The sequence below is a fragment of the Ictalurus furcatus genome, chromosome 22, assembly GCF_023375685.1.
Source record: "Ictalurus furcatus strain D&B chromosome 22, Billie_1.0, whole genome shotgun sequence".
In the NCBI taxonomy this organism is placed as follows: domain Eukaryota; kingdom Metazoa; phylum Chordata; class Actinopteri; order Siluriformes; family Ictaluridae; genus Ictalurus; species Ictalurus furcatus.
The window spans coordinates 7605773-7632478 of NC_071276.1; the positions used below are offsets into that span (position 1 = coordinate 7605773).

General features: G+C 40.7%; 1 protein-coding gene across 5 annotated transcripts in view; it reads left to right on the plus strand.

Moving 5' to 3' along the window:
* Positions 1-26706, plus strand: part of mctp1a (multiple C2 domains, transmembrane 1a) — a 171045-nt gene that overhangs the window by 89228 nt on the left and 55111 nt on the right. For all 5 annotated transcript variants that reach the window (XM_053653996.1, XM_053653998.1, XM_053653994.1 and 2 more), the window contains 8 exons: positions 2371-2557; positions 9519-9612; positions 13031-13133; positions 14230-14332; positions 14797-14898; positions 15302-15376; positions 18892-19011; positions 26058-26177. In XM_053653996.1, the coding sequence (XP_053509971.1) occupies positions 2371-2557; positions 9519-9612; positions 13031-13133; positions 14230-14332; positions 14797-14898; positions 15302-15376; positions 18892-19011; positions 26058-26177 (904 nt within the window). The remainder of the gene's footprint in view (positions 1-2370; positions 2558-9518; positions 9613-13030; positions 13134-14229; positions 14333-14796; positions 14899-15301; positions 15377-18891; positions 19012-26057; positions 26178-26706) is intronic.

A 26706-nucleotide genomic window follows, 5' to 3' on the forward strand; every position in this document is an offset into this window, starting at 1 on the left:
AGGGGTTTCGTCCGGGTGCTCCGGGTTCCTCTCCCAGTCCAAAGACACATGTTGTTGGAAGATTGGTATTTCCAAATTGTCAGTAGTGTGTGAATTGTGTCCTGCGATGGGTAGGCACCCCATCAAGGGTGTCCCTCGCGTTATTCCCCGAGTTCCCTGGGATAAGCTCCATTCTCCCTGCGACCCTGTGTTGGATAAGTGGCATGGAAAATGGTTGGGTTTTACTTGCTCTTTATTTTTTGAGGGTGCAGATTTTCAAGTGGAAAATTCTACTTTCTTTCCAGATTTGAGCAAAATGAATTTTTTTTGAAGTACTCGTGGTGGGTTGGCAGAAGGTTATTGTCATCAGCAAATATCAAAAGTTTTCTGGAGTCCACACTCTTTCTGGCCACTTAAAAAGAAGGTCTTAATGGTGTATAGTAATGCCAGAATATGATGCTTTAGACATTTTACTGGTTTGACTCCAGAGAAAGTAGCAAAATGTATCGATTTTTATAGAGCATCCATTTAGGAGATGCATTTTCTTGCAAATAAAACCGTCAGAGCAGCTGTAAAATGTGAAACAGGGACAGTGGGGACGGCGGGGGGGTGGGGGGGTGGGGATTAGTCAATTTACTTAGACATTTTTGGAAACGATGAAATGCAGAATTATGAATTATGCTGTTTTCATTAAATGCATACAAGCAGAATTACAGATTGATCTTATCTAGAATACTAAGAGAGAATTCAATAAGCTGTGAACTGATTGATTGTTGTGTTTGGCAGTTTTAAGACACAGTAATATGGTCCTACACATGCCATGCCTCGAACCCTGACACTCTTACATTAAGTGTGAGAGACAAGAGAGCTAATGGCTAAGGGAGGTGTGGAATGAGGTAGGCGAATTTACTGAGGAGCTTGTCTTTTCCCCACACTCCACCTTGTGCACGTTGGCTTTCGCAGACATGGCGTGTCTAAATGGGTTCGCTTGCCACTCTCGTAATTGGCTGTGGGCCCCCCCCCCCCCCTTCCTTAAATACTTATCTTCTTCAGTCCTCTCACTGGACTATCTGGTCTGTTACTGATATTCACATTAAGTCCTCGCGCAGCCAGGTTCGGCTTTCCATTACACACACCGCACACACTATGGCCGGCCAGGTCAGGTGCTCATGCAGGACTATGAGCTTGTCACTTCACTGGAGGCGATGAGAGAGCGCAGGGACATGGGGAGTGAAAGTGTAAAATGGTTTTCTCTTTCGTTCTCATCTTTCTTAAAAAGTCTTGATTTGACTGAGATTACATTTAACTCGATCTTATTTAAGTTGTCAAAAAAAAAAAATAGGGATTTTATCCTCCAATACAATCCTTAGACCAAACAATGTGGCATGGGTTGTCGGATGTTCTCCCAGTTCTCTGCTATTGAAACTGTGTTTAGTTCAGCAGCGTTTGATAACACTGAATCAAAAAGCACTACTTTAACCAACGCTGTGTGGAGTTTACATTCTGACTGCTAGCAGAGAATTTGCTGTGAAGATTCTGTAAGATGATGATGTCTAGAAGTATTTAAGAAGGTTAGAATGTAACCTAAAGACTCTAACACTTGGGTCTATGCAAATAATCGACAACATATTGAAGGTAGTAATACAAATAAATGCAGCTTTTCATGTAAGCACCTATTATATCATGGTATTGTTATTATCATCAAGAAAATCAGACCCTGTCTCACCGTACAGGCTACACAGCTACTAGTCCAGGCTCTTGTCATATCAAAACTGGACTACTGCAAGGCACTACTCTCGGGCCTCCCGGCCAGCTCCATCAAACCCCTTCAGATGATTCGGAATTCAGCAGCACGCCTCGTCTTCAACCAGAGCCCAAAAGGACCCGTGTCACACCCCTCTCCATCTCCCTCCACTGGCTTCCTGTAGCCGCTCGTATCAAATTCAAGGCCTTGATGCTCACGTACAAGACCTTGTCTGGAACAGCACTGCCCTACCTCAGCTCTCTCCTGAAGGTTTACGTTCCCTCACGCAATCTGCGATCGGTTAATGACTGACGCTTAGTAGTGCCTACTCAATGTCCCTTTCCAGAACCTTCACACTAACCGTCCCTCAGTGGTGGAATGAACTTCCAACCTCAATCCGGACCGCAGAATCTGTCACCATCTTCAAAAAACAGCTAAAGATCCAACTCTTCCGTGAGCACGTAACTAACCCCTAAAAAAAAAAAACACACCTTACTCTGCTAAATGAATGAATGTAAATGTAATGTAAATGTATTGTAATGTGACTCAGGCTGTGCCTAGTATATTTGTGCTGAGGATAATAATGACATTAATACCAATGTGTGTGTGTGTGTGTGTGTGTGTGTGTGTGTGTGTTTGCGTACCAGGTGTCAGGTGGACCTCTCTCTCTTGTCTAAGGAGTGCACGCACAAGCTGGACCTGCCGCTGGAGGAGGGCGAGGGCATGCTGGTGCTACTGGTCACCCTCACCGCTTCAGCCGCCGTCTCCATCTCGGACCTTTCTGTCAACATGCTTGACGACCCACAAGAGAGGAGAGGGATTCTGCACAGATATGTAAGCGTAAACGAGCTCGTCTAAGAATGCAGATCGATTTAAATTTCACAGACGTGTGAATTTTGGGTCAGAATTACTACAGCAGGTTAACACGATCACAATTACAGGAGCCTGAAAGCATCGTTTTAACATAACTGCGAGAAATAACTGAATAAAACGTACATACCGTTATGGAAAAAATAATGTCGGGTGGTGTGATGTGATGTGATGATGTGGCCCAACGTGAAACGCTGATTTTCCTATAACAGTACATCGCGAAGTGTTTTATTCCACTTATACCACCATTTTCACAGCAGTCTGTCAGCACTGACCGTTTTAAAGTTATTAATGAATGATGTACTTTTTATCTATTTATAATTTACGTTTAATGTCCTTGCCAACCTCTCTGTTTTTTCTCTTGTTTGGAGTTAATAATACACAGTTTGGCATGTTACAGAGAAACAGGAAGTCCTCCGTCCTGAAGACTCTCCATTAGCAGAAAAAAAGTACTGTTACAAAGCACTGACACTGGAGACTCCTTCCATTAAAAAAAAAAAAAAAAAGGTCCTTAAAGAAATTTAAAACGTTTTAGAACAAGCCCATAAATGTAAAGCTGCATGTGCTTTGCAACCCACGTTACTGTCAGAGCTGCTGTAATAAAAATACTGAAAATTAAGCGACACTTAACCGATCGGATTTGGGAATTGAGCAGATATAAAAATGTAAACGAATGCCATATGTCCACAATGAATACTGTATACCGATTCATCCTCCCTGTTTAGATATACTGTTCTATATATTTTGCTTGTGGGTTGAACTGTGTCCCTGTTGGCGCCGAGTTCTCAGACCTGGCAGCACCTCAATGATGTGACCTCCTTTTCAAAGGCGCTCAACCTCTGGGGGCCGCAGATTGGTTCAGGCCTGGAGAGCCTTGGGCCTCTTTGCTCTCTGAAGAGTGGGATGAGGAGAGGAGAGGAGTGCGAGAGAGGGAGAAGGAGAGGAGCTGATTGTGGTAGAGAGTGTAGGAGGAGAGGGGGAGAAACAGTGCTGTGACAGGCTCTTTTGAGGCTGGGTTTGCTGTTGAAAGGCTAGGACTGAAAGGGCCTACTGTCCTGTGTGAGGGCCTTTGGCCCTCTGTGGCCCCAGGGCCCTGCAGCCCTCCAGCCTGTACAATAGTCTCAGCCTGTTGCTTTGTCTTTGGCCTGTTAACCCTTCACTCGCTGCCATTTGCGGCTCTCTGCCACCTCTTTACATGCCAAAAGCAGGGGACAGAGTTGAAATAAAAAGGGGCACATCACGCTGCTAACCGCCTCTGATGCATCTGCTCTTGGGTATAATGGCACACATGAAGCCCTTGAATTTTTCAGCTTAAAGGCTCTGTCTCACAGTTGCTTTCACAAGGACACCATAATCCTCTAGCTAGGTGTCCTAGCTACTGTCAGATGGGAGAGCATGGGAGGCATTTTCTACTCTTAATTCTACTTTAACTCCGAGTCGTTTTTATATGTTGTGTTTGATCGCCAACGGAAATGGAAATGTTTCACAGGCCAGACGGCAGGTGGCTGACCCACATTACTTAATATAAAAGGCTAGCAGTTGTGCGCTAAACACCTCCGCAGTGTCCTTACGCTCCCACAGGGGGGAGCTCTTAGACCGATAATGGTGGAAAATCCAGCTCTCTTCAAGAATAGGAGAGAGACAGGCCATGGGTGAGGAGCTGGGGAGGGGTAGGTGTGCAAAATGAAAAGAAAAGCTATTTCACCTTTTCGCTAAACCCCCCCTCCTCCCACCCCGGTAAAGGATAGACGTTTTGACTCCCTCATTCCCATTCTTGCGCTCAGTTTTCTCCCCCTTTATCGTCCTCCTGCCCTCTCTCGCTGCATCTACGCATTCATTAGCACCCTAGCCTGCAGTCTGATGGGGAGATATGCTGGGCTAGTGATGGGAGGGAGGACAGTGGATTTAAAATAGGGACTTTAATTTGTCCCCACTATTAACATATTTCCTTTTCTCTGCTTGTCACTCTTTCAGAGTAAGGAATTTAATAAAGATGTACCTTATCTAGTTGGGCAGATAACATGAAGTGTTGGTGTTAATGCTGCACAATGCTGCTTAAACAGATCTCTCTGTGTGTTGTAGAGAAAAACCGAAGGTATGGGGAGAGCTAAGCTTCAAATGCTTTTTACCTTTCTATCAACATAAAATCAGATGGCCACATGAATTAAAGTGCCTTAATACAGTCGAACACAGACCCATTGCTGATGTCTACCATGCAAAGAAAGCAGTTACAGTTGAGGGGGGGGTGGGCGGTGTAGGGAGACGTGGATGGGGATGCTTTGAAGCCGCAGATGCTCTCTGCAGAAACTGTAGCCGTCTGCAACCGTGAAGGGGTGTGGGGGGTTGGGGTGGCCGCGCTAGCGCGAAACGCAATTAAATCTCTTAATGCAGCTTCTCCGTGGCTTCACGTACATCATTAAAGTGGCAAAGGCATATCAGATGACTTTCAGCTGTTTGCATATGGGATGAGCGGGGCTGGGCGGCTGAGTGCCTCATCACCTTGTATTAATGGCCTAGAAGCAGGATGAAGATGTCTGCTTGCTAAAAGGCTTTCCACCTGTCATCCTGCAGTCACGTCACACCTCAGACGCTTTCATTTAGGGTTCAGTGTGGAACAGACACGGCACACCTGAGGATTCGCTGAGAGTCTGGAGCCTCTTTATTGTTGAAAGGATTTCAATTTTGTTTTCATATGATTTATTATTATTATTTTTTTTTGCTGTTTGGAATTTGGAGGCCATTACATCAAAAAAAAAAAAGTTATATAAAAGCCTACAAATATGACAGTAATATTTGTATCATGATAAATAGGCCTACACTTTAAAATAAAATTTTTTTTAAAAAAAAGTACTTTTTTTTAATACATTAATTAACTTGTAATATTTGATGTTGCTTGTTATGCTTCAAAAACATTAAGATAAGCATTTAAAACACTTTATTATTGAAAATAAGGTAAATAGGGCATTATGACCATAAATAAAACGTATACCAAAGTTACGGTTTGTTTATTGGTGATACTTGTGATAACATCTAGCTGCTAGTTTTTCCAAATATCTGACTTCTTAAGATGCCTGACGTTAAAAGACGTGAAATATTTTGGTCACGTTTTAAAAAAATCTGCATCGAAAGTAATTTTTTAGAGTGAAAATTTTTCATAATACAGAGTCGTGCGTGCCATTAGCACTTGTATAACAGTGACGGTTCCCAGTAATTTCAACGAATTTTTTAAAATGTGATATATATATATATATTATATACACATACATACATGCATACATATCTATATATATATGTGTGTATATGTGTGTGTGTGTGTGTGTGTGTAAAATATATATATATATATATATATATATATATATATATATATATATATATATATATAATATACTGTGTGTATGTGTATATATAGTTTTTTTTTTTTTTTTTTTTTAAATATAGTACTGCTCTTAGCAAACTTTAACCTTGTGATTTTTTTTTTAACGTCTCGGGATATATTTTGCCATTTCGCTCACCCGTCCGTTTCTACAAAAGAGTTCTTAAATCTGTTTTAAGAACAACCCCCTGAGGAAAAGCTCGATAGCGCGTACAGTCAGAAAGTTGATCCCATAAGAAGAGCTCGTACAGAAAAGACGCCGTATTTCCTGATATGTGTTTTTGCTGATAAGAGAAGGTGCAGCTTCGCTCCATGGCTGTTGTTGTAAGCAGACAGGAATTATGCATTTTAATAAGGGAAGGCGAGAGAGTGGGGGACTCGCGTTTAATGGACGTTAATGGGCGTCAGGGCCAGGGTGACCTCTGCTCAAGTGGTGGCACCCGATTCCACACTCGTCCTGTCTCTCTCTTTAAAATCAGAGTGCGGACAAATGCACTGGAGTGTGGGTGTGTGTGGAGAGAGAGAGAGAGAGAGAGAGAGATAGAGAGAGGACGTAGAAGGAAAGAGCAAAGAAAGGAAAGTAGGAGTGAGGTGAAGGAGGGGGGGAAGCTGTTAGCATTCCATTTTTATTATGACATTTCACAGTCATCCGATTTAATGTCCCCTGACCGGATTGTCCGGCAGGAGACGGTGGGCTTGAAATGTTATTTAGAGCATTGATAAAAGGTGAGCGGCTGCGAGATGACAGCAAGTCATAAGGCTCGGCACGGTGACATTCATTTTCTCCACAACAGAGATGGAATAAGACGTCACAGTGACAAGCTGTCAGTCAAGCCACAGCCCCGCCGCCTTCCCCTCCCCCAGCTTTTGGTCCACACTTTCTAACACAATTCTCTGTGTGTACGTGTATACTGTATACACATATATGTCTGTGTGTGTGTGTGTGTCCCACTTCCTGTCATGTCCACATACCCTCCCCATAATCGGATTGAACCTGTGTCCGCCTATAAGAGTTTTCCCGTCTCTTCAGTCGTCTATAGAAGGATAATAAATTCCTCTGCTGTGCAAATGCACCTGCCTTTCTAATGTTTTTTTTTTTTTTCTCCCCCCCCCCACCATGATAATCATAAATAACAAGCAATCTGAAGGGCAATTACGTATTAAAGTTATGTGGGGAAAAAATGAAATTTCCTTCACTGCATCCTCTCCAACGTTTTCTCATCCGCTATCAGAGAGGTTTCGGACAATAATATCGGCAATAAGAGTCGAAGCAGCTGGAGTTTATAATGAATTAAATCTGTCGTCCAGCCGTGACTTGAAAAAGTCAAATTATTATTGCTCCTCTGCGTGTGTGTGTGGAGAAGGAGGTTATTGCCAGACAGAAAAATAAATTGAAGTGAAGTACGTTTGCCCTGATTTAAAAGCCAAACCAGATGATATGGCCTTTTTTTTTTTTTTTTTTGTTTTTTTTTTTTTTTTTTTTTTTTTTGCACACGTGAGTGTGTGTGTGAACAGCAGAAGATTGTCCCTAACTTTTGGACCATTAGGTTGCCGTGATGTCCATGTATGTTTTTAATTTATATATGTAGATGGATGGAGGAGAGTTCTCTTTTCAAGTGGATATAGACTTTGTATCTAGCTGCCCCAACACCCATCTCCCCCACCCCCCCACACACACCAGCGAGCAGAGGAAAGTGTTCTGTCTCTATCTAACATCCAGCACGATTCAGCACTTGTTTCATCACTACATGTCAGCCCTCTTAATGTTCCAATGGACACACAAAGGAGCAGTTAAGAAGCATTATGCTGTCTGAATGAATGGCTTTTATCTGGACCAGTGCTATTAGCCCTCTCATAAATCATAAGTCTTAAAGACGCTCGGCTTTGAACAGTTTAACCCTTTGAAAGTCTGTCATTCGCCACGGCGTCTAATGGACTAGGTGGAACAGGATGGGATCATGATTGATAGATGGAAGGCTGTTATGTAGGTGGCTCGAATGGGCTCCATCTGTTACAAAAAAGTCGATATTTCACAATGCACAGATACATATATGTAGGTCTAGAATTATAGCGGCAGAATTATTGGCACCCTTGGTAAGAGGTGTAAAATAAAAGTTCTTTAAAAAAAAAAAAACGCCATTGCTGTAAACGAATGTAATCTCACGCTGAATGTACAAGAGAAATTTCACCTCTAATTAAAGTAAAGTTATTTTAAGGAAGAAAAAAAACCTTTTTTAAATTTAAAAATTTTTTTTTTTTTTTACCAAAACCATGTCAAAATTATTGGCACCCCAGCATGCATTACTTTTTGCGCAGTCTTGCTGTGTTGCTGCATGTTGTCCTGTAATGCTTGATGGGAAACTACAGAGAGGTAATCTGAGATCAGTCCTCGATACAGAATCTCGCCAGACCCCGCAGGGTTCTAGCTCCAGGTTTTGTGTGGATTTTATCGACGTGGGTTTTCATTGCTGAATCCAACCTCAACCCAGTTGAAACTTCTAGACCGATTTTTCGTCTCAAAATCTTCTGGTACTTCATGGACTACCTGTGATGCCATGTATCCTAACAAATTTCCCAGTGCATTTGGAGAAGAAAAAAAAACAACAACCCCATAACCACACTCAGATCCTCCACCTGTATGGTACGTAGCAGTCGGGATTAGGTTCTTTTCTGTCTAACCATCGTTAAGAGCGTTTGTTTCCGAAACGTTCTATTTTTTACCTTGTCTGAACTTAGAACCCAGTCCCACACAAGGTTCCAGAAGCGTCTAGCGAACACCAGGGCATGTTCGTTGGCATGTTCGTTGGCATCTAATTGTAGATTCTGACTCGGTGACCCATAAGACGATGGTGCTGCCATTTTCTGCAAATCTCCAACTGTGATCCTTGGAAATATTTTTGCCCAGCCATCCTCCTCACTGTGTGTGTGGGAACAAAATATACTTGCTTCCTCCTCCAGGCAGATTCATTACAGCTGTTAGAACCGTTTACTTCATTACTCTAACAGTGAAAACGGGCATTTTCAGGCGTGTAGATTAAAATGAAAACATTTCTGTGTTTGGAAACATCAACACTCTTCATCCATGCGTTCTTCCGTCTTCACGATGTGAATCACGATACCCCAGTGATACAGGAAGTGATAGCTGAAAGTTCCTAAACACTCAGTTGAAAGTAAAATATAAACAGAAACATGCTAAAGTTTGTCCACAAGGAATTCTAGGCTTGGGTATAATTTTAACATGCATATTTGTTACAAAAATATTTTTGATGAGGGTTTTTTTTTTATTATTTATTTGATTGTGTGCTTCATACAAAGCCAGTCGCTGTTTACTTGAAAATTTGCAGATTTTCTGAATTTTATTGTATTTTTAAAAAAAAATTCGTATCTGCATTTTGTAAATGCAACTGGTTTCGGTTTGTCGCAAAACTTCATGAATGTTGATTTGAATGTGCACAAGTGCTGCTGTGTGTGGAAGATGGTGGATGTGATTAATGTATCAGAAGGAGCTCAGGCTGTCACGGTTAACCAGCTGATGCACTGTGACCCCTCCAGAGTCTGCTGAGATCCTTTCACAACATTAAAGATGTCGGTGTAGTGCAGGTGAAAGTCATCCGGGCAGAGGGACTAATGGCAGCTGATGTTACAGGTGAGGAGAGTTCCATGAACACACACACACACACACACACACACACACACACACACACACACACAGGAATCTCGAGCATTAGTTCCACTTTTCTCTGGTGACTGATATAAACAGCATTAGCTACTGCAATAGCAAGAATTGAATCTTTCCTGCTCTCTACTAATATACAGAAAGCTCCGATCCGTCTGTTACGTGTCTGACACATATTTTCCCACGCTTCTTTTCCTCTTCCATTAATTCCTCCTTTTAATTAAGTCTACCGTGGACAGGCCTAGTTTCTGGCAGTACGTATTAACGAGCTGAAAAGAGATGGCAGCCGACGCAGAGCACCGTTTTTTATTCGGAGTACAAGAGACAGGGCCATTAACAAAAACACTTACCAGCAGCCATCGTTTTTTCCTCCATGCTAATACCCCACTGGTACAAACCAAATATACATCTGCATGTGTGAGTGTTTCTTTTTTTTTTTTTTTTAAAAAAAAAAAAGGGAGAAGGAAAAGAACATTAGCAAGTCCCTTAGAAACTGCGTGACCTCCTTGCTCAAATCATTTTTCAGTCCGAGTAGGTTATATTTAAATGAAGCTATTTCTGCAAGATTATTTTGTGCCCTGTGTCTTGGAGGATTTAAAAATTTTTTCCGTTGTTGTTTTAGGAATTTGACTTTTTCTAAGAGTAAAAACCTTCATCTAAGGTTCCCTCATATAATGTTTTGTATAATTTGTTTTAAATGTCATTTGCAGATCACTGAATATATATTTATATTAGATATACGTTTATATATCCGACTAAAAGATGAAAATCAGTGGCTCGGCATTGTACAGATTCTTCACGTTGTCTGTCTAGAGTAGACATCACCTTCTGTTTCTATTACAACTCAAAGTGCTGTCGGAGAGGATGAGGACGAGCAGTGCGTTTCGAAATATATGAATAATAATGAAGGAAAGGAAGAAAGAGATGATCGCGGTAGTATCCTGAATGCTTCACACTCTTCACCTCTTCAGCATGGTCTGTCTGTTCTGCTTCTCTAGCCATCTTTAATTAAGACATGCTGGATGGTAGGAACCCTTCCAGCACACACACACACACACACACACACACACACACACACACACTGCTCTCTGTGACAGTTCAGCGATCTGGAGGTCCGGCTGTTACGTAGACCTCACAGCCCGGTCCGTTCTTCCCAGGAGAACCGAGGCTGCCTCAGGAGATCTGATTTCACACTGCTTTCCCGCCATAAAGCCGCTGCTCACAAACTCCTCGAGGAACCACGGCCCTCCCAGGGCCCCGCTGTCTCAATCGGCCGTGGCACAGGGTTACGGGAGATGGAACAGTGCCTCCTCTAATAGAGAGCTCAGAGAGAGAGAGAGAGAGAGAGAGAGAGGATTTGAGGGAAATCTTAACCTATTCTCATGCTCTGTTTTTACCTCACTTGCACTCCAGTGTACAACAGGCTGGTCTGCTCCCCTCTCTCAGTCTGTTCTTTGGTGTAATTAATTGAGGCATTTATCTGGAGTACCTCCACTCCAAACCAGCAGGATAAATGGGCAGAGAGTGTAAAACCAACAGTGTTTAGGGAGAAGGAGCTCCATTCAGTGATGCTCCTGCTGGATGGATACATGGGCTAGGATAAATGCGTGGAATTTATATTCACGAACGTGTATTTCATACTGTGCTGTTGTACAGAAATGTGCAAATCCTCTGAGGATGGCATTGTAGGTTTAATGATAACTGTTTATAAAGAAAATATATATATATATATATATCGTGTATATATATATACGATATATATCGTGTGTGTGTATATATATATATATCGTAAATATGCAAAGTGGCAGTCATAAGGACTTCCATCTATGTTTCTGGATTTCATATAAGCTGAAATATGTGATTACGGCGGCGTATATTTGCACGTCGAATCAGAGCCAAAATGAGGTCGAACTCATGTCAGCAGCCGCTCCAAAACGAACCCGCACACGGTGTCTCGCCGGCCACACCTGGAGAGTCAAAGTTTCATCGAGGCAGAGCGTGAAATGTGCTCAGACAGCCACCTCACAAACAAGGTCAGAGTTCGTCGCCTGGGACAACCGCGTGTCATAGGAAGGACCGTGCAGGATATGGAGTTTGTCTCTACATTTTTCTGCCTATCAAATTGCATTAATTTAAGCATCCACTCCGGTCGTGCGCAGCTAAAAGCTGAAAGACGCCGGCTATGTTTAGACAGAGAAAATCAGCATGTGTGTGTACAAACAATTAGAACTGTCTAGAAGCGCTTAATTCACACATTTCTAATTTATTCAGGTTCTCTGCAGAGCACCTTAATGCGTGAACGTCATTTTTTTTTTTCTTTTTTTTTTGCAGTGCAAGTATTTCAAAAACTGCTGGGATATTAAAAAATTATAATAAAAAATAATAATAATCTCATGGTGTCAGTCTGTACTGTGCATAATTCATATTCACAAAGCACCACGTGTTTAATAAGCGTATTAATCATTTGAATAAAGTATACACCAACAATATGCAGACAAACAAATGATACTAATTATAGCGCTAATTTGAGCTGATGCGCAGTATAAAGGACGTTGCATTGGTTTTAGACACTGCATTTATTACAATCATGAACTTATCCAGCAGTGGCCGATCAATGAGTTCCTGAAACTGATAGGGCTTGTGACAGCCAGGACTTTCTATTGATCACAGTGACATTTATTCCGCACGTCAACGTAAATGTCCCTGCTTTTGTAGCACCATTTTTATCAGCCCTCAAAGATCAATGGCAGTCTGGGAATTAACGCATAGTACATTCTTTTACTTTGTGTTGTATTGTTTGTGATGCTAGGAAGCAGGAAATATTGTTTTGGGAGTACGTCATGTCTTCTGGCTCACCGTGTAAAACCTGTTTGTTCGCAGATAATGAGAATGCTCTCAGGTACAGTAGATGGTTCAAATTCGAAAGTTTTCTCACATGGAACAGTTTTGAGCAAATTGTCAAGAAACGAAATCTTCTAATCATTATAAAGTGCTGCCTGCTATATCTTTCTGCATCAGCCCACTGTGGATGAACAACTGTGACACACTATGATTGTGTGTGTGTGTAGTTGTGTGAAAGAGCAGTTTTAAGGCCATGGGCAGCGCCGGAGCCGAGGCTCTTATCTACCTATGTGTAAGTCAACATATCAGTGGGACACGAGGCCCTGACACTACAGACAGGCAAAAATGAATACATCAAATCAGAGCAGTGATGATAATCATGTGTTTTAAGGGCGGGGGTGGGTATAATTTAGCCCTTCGGCCCAGCCTGCCCCGGTTTTATCAGGTAGTGAGAGTCGCTACCATTTTGCAATGCATCAGCCAGTGGATTACACCAGTCTGTAGTTGATAAAGTTAATGTGTGTGTGTGTCTGTGTGTCCCTCACAGGCAAGAGTGACCCCTTCTGTGTCGTGGAGCTCAGCAATGACCGTTTACAGACACACACCGTGTACAAGAACCTCAACCCAGAGTGGAATAAAGTCTTCACATTGTGAGTTTCTATAGGATATATATATATATATATTTACAAGATGGATCTTTACAAGAGATGTGTATATATACATCTCTGTATATCTATACATCTCTGTATATCTATACATCTCTGTATATATCTATCTATATCAATATCTCTATATATATCTTTCTATATATATCTATATATCTATCTATATCTATGTCTCTATATATCTCTATCTGTATCTCTCTATATATCTGTCTATCTCTCTTTATTTATATATATATATATATATATATATATATATATATATATATATATAAAATATCTATCTATCTCAGATATACATGAAAAGACTGAAATTGCAGTTCAGTGGTCAGAACTGTGTGGAAGTTTTTTTTGTTTGTTTGTTTTTGTTTTTTTCCTCCAGTCACAGATTAATAAATGTTACACTGTAGGCAAAATTTACATTATTCAAATAGTGCGTCTCCTCTAATATTACAGCCACATAATGAAATATTTGCTCTATATTTTAAATATAATTGTTGTATTGAAGTACAAAAAAAGAAGACAATTAAGAGCTGAAGTAGATTTAAGTCTCATATTAATTTAGTTTCATGCCCGTAGCTCTACACGGAGTTGTTAGATATAAGTACATTTTTTTTCCTTAAGGACCAAGATTAACCTAAGGATGAAATTACACCCCCTTTTGCAAGTCCAATTATTGTACAAAACAGTAATGTGCCATACATAATTTCTCATATTAGTTTGGAATTTAGAGGTTGTTCTGTCGGATGTTTTTTCATAATCTTTCAATCTGCCCGGCTGGAAATTCATTTGTGAATTCCCATAGAAAGCTGGGTAATCTAGCCTCTCCTTGGAGTGCCCGTCTCTTTAAGAATAACCTCATTTTCCTCCACTCTTTAGCCTACTTTTCAAAGATAGCATTTCACAGGGAGAATCGCGGCATCTTTTTTTAACCCTCACACAATGGAGCCTGCCACCATGGCTTTAAATAAATGTATATATTTTTTTCCTCCCCATGATTTCAAAGATATTCTTGAATGTTTAATATTAGTCAATGACTTCTTTTTCCATTCCCAACACGGCTCGACTTTTCTCTTTCAATCAGCAACGTGAAAGACATCCACTCCGTGCTGGAGGTTACGGTCTACGACGAAGATCGGGACCGAAGCGCTGACTTCCTCGGCAAAGTTGCTATTCCGCTGCTAAGTGTGAGTCCTGAGTCTCTTCACTCCGCGTACACTACGGACTAAATAATAATAAAATAATGATAATGAGTATTCACCTAAATGAAATGGATAGATATAAGAATTTTTAGTAAATAAGTGTTAGAATCTGCAAGAAAAAATTGCATAAGACTCTCTCTGAGAGTTTTACTCTGCTCTGAAGAGTGTGATAAAACTAAACCCCCTCCAAAAAAAAAAAAATCATGAAAAAAGAATGAAAGGAAAAAAAAAAAAGCTAGAGAGCGTAATGTGTGCTCCCAGGCTGATCCCCCAGGATAGTTAATTTGTGGCTGACAGTGGTCGGGGCGTAATGAACAGGTACTTGTCAGAGCCGCCACAGTTGTTTTGGGCTCTCTGTCAGATGCAGCAGCTGGGGGTCAAAGGTCACGCGGCGAGTGTATTCAGCTGGGTATTGCCAGACAGACGGCTGTCATGTCCCTCTCCCACAGATCCAAAATGGTGAACGGAAAGCTTACGCCTTGAAAAGCAAGGAGCTGACAGGGCCAACAAAAGGGGTCATCTTTCTCGAAATAGACGTGATTTATAATGCTGTAAGTCCCTCTCTCTTTTTCTTACTCGTCCCCCTCCCGCTATCTTTCTCTTCTCTCTCTCTTTTTCTGTTCGCTCGCTTCAGCACGGCCGTTCCTGTCGTTGGAACACTGGCTGTCCCCTTCATCCTCGTTTTCTCTTTAATTACCCAAGGCTTCTCTCTTCTTAGGCTTTTGTTTGTGGGTGTCTCTCTCTCTGTGTGTGTGTCTGTGTGTGTGTGTGTGTCGTGGCCGCCATTTTAGGTGGCAGGCGCGAGAGCAGCACATGACTGTGTGGCATTGAGCGTGTGAAATGGAGGAAGAGTTACCCGATCGGCATTACTGTACCGATTGGTCTATTTGAATGTGATTTGGAAGTAAAAATGTTTTGATTTTGTTTTGGTCATAACCTGATGTTTGTGCGTAGGTTAAAGCGGGACTTAGGACGCTGATACCCATCGAGCAGAAATATATCGAAGAAGAGCCTCGAGTTTCCAAACAGGTATCAGAAATCACTGTCATTAACACAGAGCTAATCAAAGAGTAGTGTGTGGTTGATGCACAATATAGACAGCAGTGTCTCTCTCTCTCTCTCTAACTCTCTCTCTCTCTCTCACTCTCACTCCTCTGGAGCTGGTGAATAGAAATGTCATGCTGTCAGTTGTGGGAGTGCATAAGTAGATTGGCCATCCTTTAGTTTGGCCCTCGGTGGCACCGCAGCAATGCACCTCATTGTCGGCCTGCTCAATGTGTCCCCCTCGGACAAAGAGCTGAATCGGAGGGGCTGTCCCAAATCAGACCTGTCACTGACACACACACACACACACACAGTTTGCCGCACAGTCGAAGGATTCTGAGCAGCACCGAAAAACTGCAGACTCTGCACTTTGACATTCTTTAAACTGCGGTTGTGTTCGCGTGCGCGTTCACGGAAGCGCGCGTAAGAAAGACAGTTCAAGGCTCCAGGCAGCGTGCACACTTCTTCTTTCGTTCTAACTTCTGAGTTGACATCTCAGTTCTTTTGCCGTGCTTTTCTATTCTCTATAATGTCATATAACGCTATTGCTTTACGTATGTAGTTTTCAGGACTTTTGTGAGTCTTATCTCACCTCTCATTTACACCTGCGTGCTCGGCCAAATAGCACGCGAAATAGCCGAGTTAAAAGGTAGCGAGGCTGAGAGTGTGACAAAGTAAATGCAGATATTTGCAATGATCAAAGCTTTGTAGCGTCGCAGCCATTATGCGACTGCAGGCGTTTCATCTTGCTAGCGACACCAGACAACAACAATTATTTCGATTTCAGACTAATTCTGAATTATGAATAATGTTATATTGTTAAAAAGAAAAAAGGCAGCGCATTCCTCTTTTATGTCTCTAAAATATAATATAATATACTATAATATAATATATAAAATGGTATAAGCTGCCCTCTGGTTCTCTCTTGGCTGGATTCTCTGTGTGATTGAAAAGCCATTTCGACTTGGTGCAGTTTTCTGGTATTTTTCCTAGCTGACAATACCATGGGACAATAGTGCTTTTCCAGTCTCTGAATATTTGCCAAAACTCGACTGGGACTTCAAAGTGTGGCTCGATTGTTTCCGTTTATTTACCTCATTTTGCATGCCAGATGCCCTGATGCAAATGGCAAAGTAACAATTGCCAAAATACACTTTATCTTCTGCTTTGTAATTTGTTTTGTATGGCATAATGAGTTCATTAATTTGTTTTCTTCATAACAATGCATATCAGATTTACAAATACTTAACACCGAACATTGTTTATACAGCATGTCTCGGAGGGTTTATTGATAAGCGGGCAAACGGAAAGTCAATCACGTCCCAGTCAAATTCCTTATAACTAGAGGTGATCGATATGACGAAAAAATAATATCAGAAGACTGGAATATATATATATTACATAGTGTATAAAGGTGAATCCCAAAAAATTACAATATCATGGAAAAGTACATTTTTCCCCCCCCATAATTCAATTCAAAAAGTGGAACTTTCAGATATTCTAGATTCATTACACAAAGTGAAATATTTCAATACTTTTTTGTTTTTATCTTGATTACGGATTACAGCTCACGGACATCAAAAATCCAGTATCTCAAAATATTAGAAGAATTTATAAGACAGAAATGTCGACCTTCTGAAAAGTATGTTATTTTATGCACTCGATACTCGGTCGCGGCTCCTTTTGCATGAATTACTGCATCGATGCGGCGTGGCATGGAGGCAATCAGCCTGTGGCACTGCTGAGGTGTTCTGGAAGCCCAGGTCGCTTTGATAGCGGCCTTCAGCTCGTCTGTATTGTCGGGTCTGGTGTCTCTCATAGATTCTCTATGGGGTTCGGGTCAGGCGAGTTGGCTGGCCAATCAAGCACAGTAATACCACGGTCAGGAAACCAATTACTAGTAGTTTTGGCACTGTGGGTAGGTGTCAAGTCCTGCTGGAAAAGGAAATCAGCATCTCCAGAAAGCTCATCAGCAGATGGAAGCATAAAGTGCTCTAAAATCTCCCGGTAGACGCTGCATCGACTCTCGACTTGAATCTAGAATATATGAAAGTTATACTTTTTATTCAATTACGGGAAAAAATGAACTTTTCCACAATATTCTAATTTTTGGAAATGTGTGTGCATGCATATATAATATATACACACACACCTATCTATATCTATCTCTCTCTCTCTCTCTCTCTATATATATATACATGTGTGTGTGTGTGTATGTATGTATGTATGTATGTATATTATATATATATATATATATATATATATATATATATATATGTGTGTGTGTGTGTGTGTGTGTGTGTGTGTATAAATGTACACACACACCTATCTATCTAGATAGATAGTTGTATAGAGGTATATCTATCTCTCTATCTATATATATATATCACAATATTATAAGTATCATGAAAACATTGATATAGACTTATTGACTAATGACTGAATGTTGACAACAGTTCTCTTTAAAGGCGTAACCGTTAGTTCATGCTTAGTTTATGACTGTAAATCAGACAACCGATTATATTCTGTTTTGTAGTGGCGCTTCATGTAACCACTTTTGCCATGATTCTCATCCCATGGAATCTGAACAGATGAGATACCTGTAGTCTTCAAACTTTAAACAGACCTTTCTTTAAAAAAAAAAAAAAAAAAAAGAGAGAGGGAAAAAAGCCGTGTCATCGTTTCACTAAACACACCAGAGAGGGTAAATAATCTCTGGTTAATCTCTCTACCTCTGTATCCAAGTCTCTGGTCCGATGCCTTCAGTTAAATCATTGACATGAACGCATATGATAAAGTGAAACTGAGGATCTGCTACAGAAGTGGTTTTGTGACTCTAAACCTAGAGTGCATGATCTATGGCTAGTTTTGTTTCCCATGTGGTTATTTAACATGCTACTATATTATTTCTAAGACTAGGTGTTTACTAAGCTGCTGTGCTGAAAGACTTTACCGCCTCTGAACACTGGCATGTCAGCTGACGACCCCTGCCTTACACCCTGCCTAATAAAATACTTTGCCTTTCTAAATGCGCGTTGATTCCACGTACCATTCCGAGCGCTTGCTTAAAACAAAACATGGATTGTACGATCTGTTTTAATTAGTAGGACAAATATATAACATGGGAACATCTGAGAATCTTAGTTGTGTATTGTTAGCCTGTGGGAATGAGAGACTGGAAAGTTCTCTACATGAAATATTGATGAATTCAGTTATAAGTAAGCAAAACTACTTTAATGCTGGTAAGTAGTCGAGTATAAGTGAAATAACACCTTCAGTCATGTCATATGATTTATTAGTTTTGATTTATTAGCTTTGTGTCATGATGCTCTTCACCTCCACCTTGTGCATTATTTTCTTACATAAATCTGGACCATTTCTTAGATATGGACCAGCCCTAGATTGGATATGAACGTTGTTTGCCTTGTTTGTTTGGCTTGCTTCGTCTGTCAAATAGGTTCGAATGTAACACATGACTGACACGTGTCTCTCTTCCTCAGTTGCTACTGCAGAACTTTAACCGAGTGCGGCGCTGCTTCATGTTCCTCATTAACACTGGCTGCTACATCAACAGCTGCTTCGAGTGGGAGTCTCCTCAGAGGAGCATCTGTGCCTTCCTCGTAAGGACCCTCACACACACACACACACACACACACACACACACTGTTACAGGCCTTGAGGTACTGGAATGCCATGCAGAGTGAAGTAAAGTGTGCCAGGTATTAGACCAGTGATGATCCCGAAGCTTCTGTTCCTGGCTTTCACTCACATAACCATTTCCTGTTTTTTTTTTTTCTCAGATCACACCGTTTCCAGTTTTTGCAAACTCACCAGTGAAACTGTGTATTTATCCGCGTCCAGTCAGGGTGCAGGCTGTCTCTGTGAATCTCACACTACACAGTGAACAGGATGTATAATTGGACAGCTGAGCTGTCTCTTAAAGGACACCTTCTCTTAAGCGTGCTGTGTGACTGAATGCTAACAGGACGGTCGTGCTAATCCTGCTCTGTGGCACCGCATAATATGCGTCAGGATCTGTCCATCGTGGCGTTAACGTGTCTTTAAGGACTGCTGTGTCGACCGTTAACATTTGCCGCTTGACACATTTTAATTTCGCTACAGTTTAGAAGGGGCGATCCGCATCGATTTGTTAACATTTAAGTTCAACATTTTCTGATGACGCTTTCTCGTCTGTTAAAGGCGAGGATGGGGGGAGGGGAGGGGAGGGGGGGCGGTACATGAATGAAAATGCCAGAGAGAGAAATGTCAAGAGAGTGTGCTAAAAAACAGGAGGTCACACCTGCTTCTTCGCTGATGTTTAGATGATATTTAACAAAAAAAATAATAAAAGATGTTTGCATGGTGATTCGAACCATTTTGTCTTCAAGGCAGGTCTGTTTTTGACGAAATGTAAGTCCAAAAAATGGGAAGGGGGAGAGAGGAAGGGGGGGGTGGATGGGGCTGCAGGGGGGGATATGGCAAACAAAAAATTCTTTCACGATACGTTTTAAACGATTTTCTCAATGCACAGTATGTGTCACGATGTCCAGCAAATCAGTACGAAACGTCCAGCTTATTATTCAGCTGTTCACGTTACAGCGCAGTATTCGGTGTTTACAGTGAAACTAATAGGAAACTTGTAATTACAGGTGTGAGGAATAAAAACCAGAGGTTAAAAATATCAGTGTTGCAACGATAATTTTACTTCAAAAAAAAAAAAAAAAAAAAAAAAAAAGGAGCAGATGGTGCAATAATGAAGTCTAGTAAAAGAACAGACTTGAATAGTGTATTTGCTCAGCGCTTTTTAAAGTCGGATTTTCTCAGAAAAACATACCGTGATGTGATTTATTTTAATATCGATATTGTATAGTCATATCTCCCAGTTCTAATGCAAAATATCGTCGCCATATTACTTGATACCGGTAGTCGTAATGTTCCTGCGTTAAAGGTTTTCCTGTTTTTTAATTAACAAAACCAAAAATAAATAAATAAATTAGCTATGCCAAATTTTGACTTCAGCTCGATACACAGCGTATTATTCAGGTTTTGCACAATTCTTGTCTTCTCCTATAGGAAAAGGTTAGCCACAGCAAAAGAAACCCTCGCACCGCGCACATGAAAACGGCTGTGAGGTGAAGCGACGCGAGCTTTCTGATTTGCTATTCTGGTATTTTTAGGTCGGCGCCTTTGCCATGGCTTTGATTTTTTTTTATTTTATTTTTTTTTTAGTTTGTTGCTTTGTTGTTTTGTTTCTGGCAACACTCGCAAAGTCAAGAACTTTTACTGCACATTTGCTGTAGTGCATCAGAAACCCTTGTGTCTGAGTTGGAGTACCCTCGTGTGGATGTATACACACACACACACACACACACAAATATAGTGATAAAGTGCCAGCCATTCATGACCACACAACCCCCAACAATAACAAAGCCTGAGTTTGTGTGTATGCGTTTCCAAAAGGAACACACTCTTCCTCTCTCTCTGAACACCTGTAAGCCGAGCGCGCTGACACCCATCCGTGCCGTGTGAAAGTGGCCCGTTGTGGGCAGCGGCGGTGTCGGGTTCAGAGAGGCCGCTTCATGCCAGCTCTCCCCACCCTGAACCCCGGCGCTCCCTGGAGTGGGCAAGCCTCACCAACTCTTCCTCTAAACAAATTTGCTGTAACTTTAGCTGCAATTTGGCCTTGAATTGGGAGCAAATAGAGCAGGTATTGTGCATGGGGAATAGGAGCGCTGTACGGATATGTGTGTGTGTGTGTGTTCTGGCTGTGGGGGCTTTATTGGAAGGAGGAGGTAAGAAAATGATACCCGGTGCTTTCATGTGGGGTAAAGTAGGGCTCTTATCAGTGGGAGAGCTAGGACAAGAGAGCTGCTGCTACAGGAAACTGGAGCAGCCCTCACCTGCTTTGCATTTAGATAAAATAAACCCATCCAAGAAAAGAGAGATAGAGAGAGGGAGAGGAACAAATGTGTTATGGTGAGCGTGCGTGTGTGTGTGTGTGTGTGTGTGTGTGTGTGTGTGTGTGTGTGTGTTAGACCTTACACTGTTTCCTTCAGTGTCACACTTTTTCAGTTTAGGTAAATTGTAAGCACTAAGCACTATCATTAACAAGGGCCTGCTGGACTGACCGTGATCTTCCTACAGAAACGATCACCCAAAAAAAGAAAAAATTCGAGTATTCGTGCGTAATAAACCAGCGCTTTTCCCCCCCAAATGAATCATTAATAATGAAGTATTTGATACAGCTACATTATTTAACACGCATAATGAACCGAAGTGAGCCGTTTTCGAGCGCTCCATTTTCATAAATCCCCACAAAGGTTGAGTGCATGTTGACAAATCTCCACTTTTGATGAATGCCAGGAGGTGGCAGTGCAGCATCACTCAACAGGAGCGAGGGGGGAAAAAAAAAATGCTTAGCCAAAAAAGCCCTGCATGAGTTATTGACGTCCATAATCAGCCTCTCATTTGGCATATTTCTCTCCACTGTTGGCACCATTTAAAATAATCAACACCACTATGATGAGTCAATTTCTGAATTCCAAGTAGAAGAGCTGTTGCGGGGTGTGTTGGTAACACACTTTTAATGTGCTAATTCTCAAATGCATTCTCCAAAGTGGTCATACCCCACTCCATAACCGCAAGTGCCAAAACGATATTAAAATCGGCTGCCAGAACTGTTGAGTCCACTCTTTTCTCCAAAAAAAAAAATAAATAAATAAAATTTGAGGACAATTTGAAACACTTGGCTGTTTTTATATATTTCTCTCTAAAACCAGAGAGAGAGCGCGAGAGAGTTTTGATACTCCATCATGAGTTTTTATTACCGATGTTTAAAATCAAATGAATGTTTCAATCACTCTAACAGCGCTTCATATGGGAGAGGAACATAATGACTGCAGCTTAGTTATGTGTGCTAAAATGTACAAGTAGTGCTACAGTGATTAAACACAGAACTGTGTTAATGGAAAACAAGGATTGTTAAAAAACCTAATAGTCACACATTATAGTAGAGATGAATATGTCCCTTTTAACTATCTTGGGATTTGAAAGTAAGCAATTAGAAAATGAAGCTTGTTGAAAGGTGAAGAGGTTCCGCGTTTGGTTTTTTTATTAATATTTTTTTTATTGGCGTCTTACTTTTTCTAAGGATGTTTACTTTGGTATTTTATAAGCGCTCAGTAATAAATAAAAGTGGAGGGACTTTCTACTAAAGTTTCTATCATGAGGGACAGTCTAAAAGCAGAGCTTGGATAAATATCTACTAAAAAGGGATACTTTATTATAAAAATGTTTAAAAAAAAAAAAAAAATGACAGGCTTTGTGGGAAGAATTGTTTTAATTTTGTAGTTGTCCTGTACATTACCTTTTCAGATATTCCCAGTGTTGAAACAGGAACACAGAGTAGGTTGAAGAAAAGCCGATGATTTTCATTGCGTATTGTGTTACTGAGAGGACACCGGGTGACTCGGTGCAGGTGTGATGGTCTGAACGGTCTGTGCGCTGGACCCGAATTCAAACCCACACGGGGAATTGACTAAGCGAGGCGCTGAGCAGTCGGAGGCTATTATGACTTACCTGGATGCACTCTGACAAAACCTGCAGTCGTACGTCCGCAGATTCGGTTTCTGTCCTCTTTCTTTCAGTATGGTTTTCGGGATGTTTTTTTTTTTTAATGTTTGGGGGGGTTGCGTCTCTCCTCTCTCCCCTGTGAGGGGGTCTTTAGAGGCCCCTGGTCTGGGCATCGGGCTGTGTGTAAGGGAGAAGGGTCACCTCCGAGCGGTCGAGGTGTCGACTAACGTTGCCCGTCAATCAAGCTCTGGCCCTCAGCTACAATCCGAACTCCACAGAGTGTGTCCAGCGACAGGTTAAATAACTGCCCAGACGTATGAAAACAAGATGGACACTGAGGAGCTGAGACAAAGAACTGCCATTTGCTTTTGTAAGTGAGAGATTTGTAAACGATTCATTAGGAGTGGATATTATTTTGTGGGCTTTGTGTGATTAAAAAGAAATGGGGGGAAAAAAAAGTGTTAAATTATATCAAAAAATATACATAGATTCTTTCTTTATTTATATTAATTATATTATATCTTATGACTAAAGTTCTATAGAAAATGTATAAAATACATACATGTACATATACACACACAAATCTCACTTTTTCACATTTTTGTGGTCTAGAAATATATTATATGGGGTGTGTGTGTGTGTATATAAAATATTTTTCTAGACCACAAAAATGTGAAAAAGTGAAATTTGAAAATAATAACAATAGTAGTAATAATAATAATTTGTAATTAAATATGAAATGTATTTCCCCCTCATATGTTTCTTATTCTCATCTCATGCAGTAGGAGATTTCTACCTAAGGCAATTTTTGGAAGATTTTGTTTTGCTGCTTTTGCAGGAAAGGTTTCTTTCTTTTTTTTTTTTTTGGTGGTAGCGTCGATCTCAAAAAATTGAATATCATAGTATTTTTTCTTTTTGCAGCACGCTGAGATTTATAGCACAAAAGGAGTAAACATGGTTAACATCCCTGTACAAAGAGTGGGATGTTTCACGGAAGGTTTAAGCAATGCTGAATCCATTCAAAGAATAAACAGAGAACCCTGAATGAGGCAAAGGGAAAAAATGTGTGTGTGTGTGTGTGTGTGTGTGTGTGTGTGTGTGTGTGTGTGTGTACGCCTGTAAAGCTTGTTGAATTATTGAAAATGATTCTTCTCTGTTCCCTGAATACCTCTTTATTAAAGGAGAAAAACCCCTAAAGAACAGTAATATGGGGTATTTTTTTCCTCTCTCCTCACTATCGCACACTACATTCCGGCTCAGTACAGGAATTATTGTGCTCTGAGCGTTATGCAATGCTTTGGCAAATTCATTTATTATTCATCATATATATCTTTGTTTTGCTGTTGTACATGGTACATAAAGACTCAACTTTTTTTTCCTTCTTTCAGATATACGCCCCTAAGTGGATAATAATAGATTTCATTTTAAAATATTCATTCTACGCGTCCATCCGTGTGTGCATTTACTTCATGCAGCGCAGTAATGGAGCCATGAATGACCATATTGCTGACCCCTCGCTGTACCACTGCACCTCTGTGTGTGTGTGTGTGTGTGTGTGTGTGTGTGTGTTAAGAGAGAAAGGTTAGGGTTATCAGTAGGAGTCCACTTAGCACTGCGGCATCCTCACAGCAACGTACAGAGCACGAGTTTTCTAATATAAAGTTTTAAAAGCCTGAAAAACCGACTAGTTGTCTGAATAGTATTATTTATTTGCGCCCTGTAACAATATTACATTTACATTGCGTTAATATTCATTGTAGTAAACATCATAACTCATCAGCTATTTCATTCTGCCATATTCGTTATTATCATGGGTGAATGAAATTGTCACACCCTGCTGTGCTTCGTATGCAGTTGTAAATATGTTTCGCCAAAATAATCAGCGTGCGGAAATTTCATCTTAGGCCGGTTGCTTTTTTGATGAGCAGTTACATTTTCCACGGCATAACTGTGCGTTTTGATTAATAGCTATTACAATGAAACATGGATGGAGTCCTAAGTTGGGGCTTGCGTATTTTTTTTTTGTTGTTGTTGTTGTTGTCTGGTTTCGCTAATTAAAAAGGAGCACATTCATTTCGAATGTGCTATATGGCACGCATCAATTTCAGCCGATCGCCTGGAGTAGTCACGAATTAATATTGCGGCGTCACAAATTGCTGCGCGTAGAAATTGATAAGATAATCAGCAAGGCCGAGGCTCAAAGTGTTCTCCTTTATTTACAGAGTTGAGCAGTGGTGAAGTGGATTATTGTTGTATAGCTGCAGCATGTGTTCCTCAGTGGAGGAATGGGGTGTAAACATTTGGTAAATGAGAGCCGTGCGCGGTATCCGGCACATCGCAGTAGTTCACCGGAAGGCCAGCGGTCTGTCTGCGGCTTGGTTCCGAACATACCGAGTGTGTTTATATTGTGTGAGCGCACTACTTTAGGAGAAGGCAGAATTTTCAGTTTCATATTGCACACGTAGATATTCCTACAATCAATAATGTGTCATTTTGGCACCGTGATGCAGTGGGTTTCTGAGTCTCAGACTCAGGATCCCTGGTTGAAACCCGAGCTTGGGTTACTGTCTGTGCGGAGCTTCGTGTGTTCTCCATCTGGGTTTCCTCAGAGTTCTTCAGTTTCCTCACACCTCCCAAAAACATGTCTGTACTGTAGGTAGACCGGCTACACTAAATGACCCATGTTTATCTGTCGATGAATGTGTGTATGTAAGGTGTATTCATGCATCACAGAGTGTTCCCGGGATAGACTCCAGATCTATTGCAACCCTGACTAGAATAAAATGAAGAATATATTAAAGCATATTGAATATTTGCTGAATAAGAGTGTGCGATTTTATTACATTTCGAGCCAGTAACATGATTTAAAACTCTACGATTAACGTTGTACCTTATATATGTTACTTATATAAAACTCCATGGAAGTGATTTTCCGGTTGGGAAATTAAACAAAAATAAAAAAAAACGAATAATATCTGCTCTGTAATGAGAAAATGAAACAATGTGCCGAATTAAAGAAATGTCCAGTGTGTCCTTTCCCACTGTTCTGCTCTTTCACGTCTAGTCTTTTCTTTCTCTCTGTCCATCTTGACAGCTCTTCATCGTGGTGGTGTGGAACTTTGAGCTCTGCATGATCCCGCTGGCTCTGCTGTTCCTGCTGGCCTGGAATTACGTCCTCATCGCTTCGGGAAAGGACAGCAGACAGGGAGACGTGGTGAGTGAACCTGCATTCTCGCTTCGGCGGCATCTCAGCCTTTTACACACACACCTTCTCTTTCCTTTAATCCTAGTAAAAAGGACAAAAAAATATCCTAGCCACATTCAAAACTGTGAACTCATTTCACTTTAAAAGTCACGCTCTATTGAATATTAAACATGTATTACACAATTATAAATATTCATTTATAAATGGTTTCAAATTATATATCGGAATTCGAATGAAATTACGGGTGAAGTACAGTGCGATTTATTCATCGTGGATGTTGGAGTCGTTTAATATTGAAAGACAGTGTACTATAGTTATGCATAAGATCTTAATATTATTTATATATGAAGGAGGTTAAATTATATAGATGATAAGATCTTGACTGAATTTGCCTGGAATTGTAAATATTGAATTTGATAAAACTGTCCTGTATATTGCAGCATGTTAAAGAACTTTTTGCTCGAAGTAGTATTTTTCTGAACCATTTCACATATTTATTTACAGAAGTCAGATAACGTTTCACATTTCATTTAATTGT